Below are 5,000 nucleotides of genomic sequence, written 5' to 3'. Positions count from 1 at the left end.
ACACAACATGATATTATAATTCACAAAGCCAGAAAATACCACAGAATCCTTTTCCAGCGAAAATTTTATTGAAACAAACAACATATTTGCTCTTAGAGGCGAAAACCTCTTCCTATTTCATTGCGTGCGTGAAGACAAGAAACTCAATCGTGTCAAATTACCATGTACTTCAGGTAAATACAGCTCACTTTGATCTCGTCTCGACGGGCGATAGATTGTTGTCGAAGTCCATTACTCGTCGCTTTTGAGATTCCTGCCTAGTTTATCCAACTGACTTTCCATTATTGAGCTCCATAAGGGTATATTTTGTTTAAGGATCCACTAAAACGCCATTCGCGTTTCATGACTTTCGACGCCATTGCAGGCTAAGTTAATGATTCTACTGTGTCCACCAGAGAAATCTACGCAGTTCCACTACCCTCTCGATCCTAAGAAAATACGCGCAGAAGACTCTATGCACAAAGACACCACTTACCAGGGGAGTGACAGGCAAGACTTTTACCGACACGGAAAAAAATACTAAAAAAAAAAAAACGGAAATCTACCTAATTTCCGACTGGGTTTGCAACCCAGTAATGAGCTCAACTAAATTTTGTCAGACCAACAAGATTGCACCAGCCCACAGGGCGAGTGCAAGTGGAAACGTTTTTGCTCTGTTTTAACTCAGATGCGAGTTATTTCACCCGAGAGAAGCCACAAAAACCAAGGACAAATTTTCTTGCAACAGGGGCAGCCTGAACAAAACTCAAATAATGATGACGTCATGGCGTCACCTCGACCACTCTGGTGTTCCAAAACATATGTCGGCCTTGTTGAGGAACCAAACTTAAATCCTAAGAAACGCTTTCGGTTGCCGGTTTTAATTGTGTCGAAAGTAATAGGTAATTGCGATTGCAAAGTCTAGGGCACGACTTGGTTTTGGTCACCCTACGACCGTCACCGTACGTCCACCCATCCATGTATGCCAATGTGAAACCTTTTTGGCGGGAACATCTTTAATACTGGACATACATGTTATAGTTAACTGACACCTGTCAAAACAAGGTATTTGCTGACCAGTATTACTTGACCATATCGCGGGCTTAAGATTAAAGCTCATCGAGGTCAACTTTTCTTTAGTTGACCGCTGACCAGGTACTGGTTTTCGATTGGATCGCAGGTTCAAGCAAAGTTAACTCGAAGTAAGAATAAATAACACGGGAGCTCCGCTTTTAGACTTGGCTAAAGCTGTATATTAATCGCTCTTTCACGGATTCAAAATCATGACACTCGGAGCAATCAGGCTCACCTATAATCTCCACGGGGTAGAGTTTTAACTCATCTTTAGCTCTTTCAGAAAGCTCTTGACAATCCTTTACTGAACTGGACAACTTTTGCTTCTTTTCAAAGGAGGCTTCAGCCCATTTCAGTCCAAATTCTTCCGTGCTTATGACTAGAGGCCGTATGATGTCGCTTGCAGTAATAGTATGGTTGAAAAACAAATGTTTCAAAGTTCGGTTTGGATCTCTATACGAAATCTTGCCACCAAAGTTCATGTGAAGTGCAGGAGCTTGATATTTTAAAACAACTTGATGTCTCGCCTTAAAAGGAAAGTAATAAAACAAAATGAGACATTAAATGATTATAGAACTGAAGAAATTTCATTTTTCCAGGCTTGTTTGCATCTTTCTATCTTTTTATCGTCTTGAACGTCTTTTTGCAAATTTTTAGTTTCCTACATACAAAAGTGAGGCTTTATTTGAACTTGGGGCACTGTACATAGAAATTAACCCAAATCAAATGTTGGTTTTTTTAAGAGAGGGGAAAATCGGAAAAGCCGCAGAAAAACGTCTCGATGCGGAGTGAAGAATCAACAAACTCAACCCACATATGACGTCGGGTCTGGGAATCGAATCCGGGACACAATGGTGGCAGACGAGTGCTCTTACTACTGCGCTAACACTGCTCCCCCTACCATACGACATCGGCACTATTATGAGAACATAACAACGAAGCCAACGATGATATAGGTGACTTTTTCATAAATCTGTTGATCACGAGCCAAAAAAGAGAATGAAACGGAAATTAAGGTAACCTCAAAGCTAATTTAAGTGTAATTTCATCAAGCGTACATGGGAAATTACGGCAATCTGCCGTGGTCACTTTTCGGGCCAGAGTGAAACAACAACGCTGTGAAAAGTGCAATAAGAAAGCAATCCGGCCAAGTGCGTAGGACGCTTGCCTTGAGATCTCTACATCCCGGGTTCAAGACACGTTCTAATCGCTCCTTGGATTCGATCCTGATGGTCCCTTTTACACTTGTATAAATCCAACTGGTTTGCCTCTGGCCAGTTGGGATTCCGGCTTAGAGTACTGTTCGGTTTCTTCACTGATTAATTTCGTTCCATTGGCCCTGGGCTATCAAGCCATCTGGGAGCCGGCCAGTTGCAATTCAGTAATGTACGTATACAGCTATTTCGAGAAAGTTTCTCAAGAATTAAGCGCACGCGACAATCCCGAAAGGGCTGTCGAACCTACTTTTATTACTTTCCTTCAGCACTCTTAAACATACATCAGTGGCCTCCCGTACGATTCTTTTAAATTTCTTTGAAAAACAGTGCACTTAAAATCACCCACAATACCTTTCAGGATTGTCGCGTGCACTTTTTCCGACAACCTTTCTCAAAATAGCCGTATATTGACCATGCTTGTTCGGTCAAGATGGCTGGATATTGGCCAAGTTCTTCTTTTGCGTGCTTATGACCGAGACGAAGTCGAGAACCTATCGACAAAAACGGCTTTGGCTTATCGCAAAGTGATAAACTTAAAGAGAGTTGATCTTCCGCTGATAAAAAATAAAAATAAAAAAAATAATAAAAACAATAATAATAATAATAATAAAAATAATAATCATAAAACAAAATTTCATACATCGATCCTGCAAAAGTGTTCATTGAAAGCAAGGTGCAAAAAGGAAATGATGCAGAAGGAATCGTTAATAAAGAGATGAATTTCCTTACCGTATCAAGATGTCCAATACATTCATATTGCAGATTGTTCTCGGATGAACAATTAAACAAAGCAACGAGATTTGACGGTGGGTCCAACGTACTGCAGACGTCAGAAATAGAGGCGTTTGATTGATTCTGATTGGTCAAATAAAGCACAAGCTCGAGTTCTTGAGGTTTCCAGACTTTTTGTAAGGTGACTCTTAAGTTGCTATCAGAACAGAGCTCGAAAGCTTCTGGAGAATGCGGAAAATGTGCCAAGTCATCCGGAAGGGAGGCGGATGTGGTTCCCGTGAGCTCTTGGTAGTGAAGCTCATCTCCCACCTCGGCGTCCAGCAAATGCCTTTCCTGAAAATGATCAGAAATTAACAGGGGTATCATTTGTCATAAGGTTGCTTCGTTCTCGTTTAAATTCATCGTTAATAGAGATCTTAAGCAAAATACGTTTTTGAGCCACGGAAAGCAACCGGGAGAGTTGTTTTCCTTTCTAACTTGTCTTGACACAACCATATTTGTATTGCTCAATGTCTTTTCACTAATAGACACGATTAGTTCAAATATTTGGGAGAGGCTATTGACCTGGCACGCAAAATGTTAGTTTCCTGTTTACTCCTAGGTTCAAAGACGTCGCGTGATTAAGCTCGTGGCCGAGTTTTCTTTTATGATTGTAAAATATAAGAAAGACATTTTAAACTGGGGGTTGCCACTGACCAGCTTCAACATGGCTTGAGAGTTCAAATGATAGAGCAGTGCAGTGCATAATCGATGACGAAACACCTGTTGTTTTGCTATTAGAGCTTCACTTCTTTTAATTTTGTATTTCCATGCAAATTGAAGAAGGTAAAAAGTTGGCATACCTGTCCTGTTTCATTGTCATGATCTTCAGTCCTTGAGGGTACAGACATCAGAGGGTAAGAATCAATGGATCTTTTAATGATTGGCTTTTCATTGTCTAGAAGTGAACTACTGCTCAACGATGATATTAACGCATTCTCGTCAGGCACCGTTAATTTAACTTGATTAGCGGCACCCTGGTCACTATCAAGATTTAGTAGTAATTTCAAATCAGCTTCCTTTGTGAATGAGGGTGTTACGCATTGTAAAACATGTAAATCATCAATGGCTGGTGTCCCTGAAGCACTAGGATTTGATTTTGCAGATTGTTTTGTCGCTCTGTTCCTTCTAAAATGTCCTATTCTTGAAGCCACAAGTGGCTTGTCTGTGACACCACTAAACAGCTGAGCGGCCAAATGTTGTTTGCGGGCGTCGTCTTGATGCGCGACAGGAGAACTGGAACTAACCTGCGGTCAATAAATATGAAGCAACCTTACTGATGACGTGAAATATAAATCACCGACACAATTTGAGAAACTCGCACCTCCGTACGTTTTCATACCAATCATGAGCTTATTATTATTATTTGTACGTGGCATGGTCTGCGTCAGGTTATATTCAGTTGCTATGAAACGATGGTTAAAATGGTTGCCATACCCCTGTTGGTATGCCACACAGAAGTATACGTGTTAGGAATTTATAGATATATTTAAGACGTACAATGTAGATCCCAAAATATCTTTGTCTACTCTAGTGTTGGCGTAAGAGCCCGCTGTCGACGAAGGCCACTGACTCAGGAGCTGTCAGGGAAATTTAAAGTGCTTAGCAGCAGTAATGGACCAAACCAAGATCACGATGCTCTTACCTCGGAACGCGTGTTACCAACTGCATGCTCCGACCCGGTACTACGCGATGATGAGTCCGATTTATTGCTGGAATCCACAGATCCGGAAAGCGCGCGATCCTTCGCGTAGCCACCAGGTCCCCACACAGCCTTCCCAGAAAAAAGCTTTTCACTGGACGCGGGATTCTCTTTGGTCTTGTTTTTCAGTTTATCCTCGTTTTTTGGATTTTGAAGATACTTGTCACGTTCCTTCTTTTCTTCGGATTTTTCAGCTGCTTGCGATGAAGGAAGGATGCTGTGCTTTTTCATTGGGTTTTCGTAAGGCACAAAATTTA

At 41.3% G+C, this 5,000-nt stretch overlaps 1 protein-coding gene across 2 annotated transcripts in view; it reads right to left on the bottom strand.

The window, feature by feature from the left end:
• Positions 1 to 5,000, bottom strand: part of LOC138042026 (uncharacterized) — a 34,430-nt gene that overhangs the window by 2,187 nt on the left and 27,243 nt on the right. For both annotated transcript variants that reach the window (XM_068887755.1, XM_068887756.1), the window contains 4 exons: positions 4,687 to 5,000; positions 3,845 to 4,288; positions 3,000 to 3,335; positions 1,289 to 1,580 (listed from right to left, as the gene is read on the bottom strand). The exon at positions 4,687 to 5,000 is cut by the window's right edge and continues 24 nt beyond it. In XM_068887755.1, coding sequence (XP_068743856.1) covers positions 1,289 to 1,580; positions 3,000 to 3,335; positions 3,845 to 4,288; positions 4,687 to 5,000 — 1,386 coding nt within the window. The remainder of the gene's footprint in view (positions 1 to 1,288; positions 1,581 to 2,999; positions 3,336 to 3,844; positions 4,289 to 4,686) is intronic.

The sequence above is a fragment of the Montipora capricornis genome, chromosome 3 (assembly GCF_036669925.1).
Source record: "Montipora capricornis isolate CH-2021 chromosome 3, ASM3666992v2, whole genome shotgun sequence".
Classification (NCBI taxonomy): domain Eukaryota; kingdom Metazoa; phylum Cnidaria; class Anthozoa; order Scleractinia; family Acroporidae; genus Montipora; species Montipora capricornis.
This window is presented reverse-complemented; position numbering and strand designations above follow the sequence as displayed.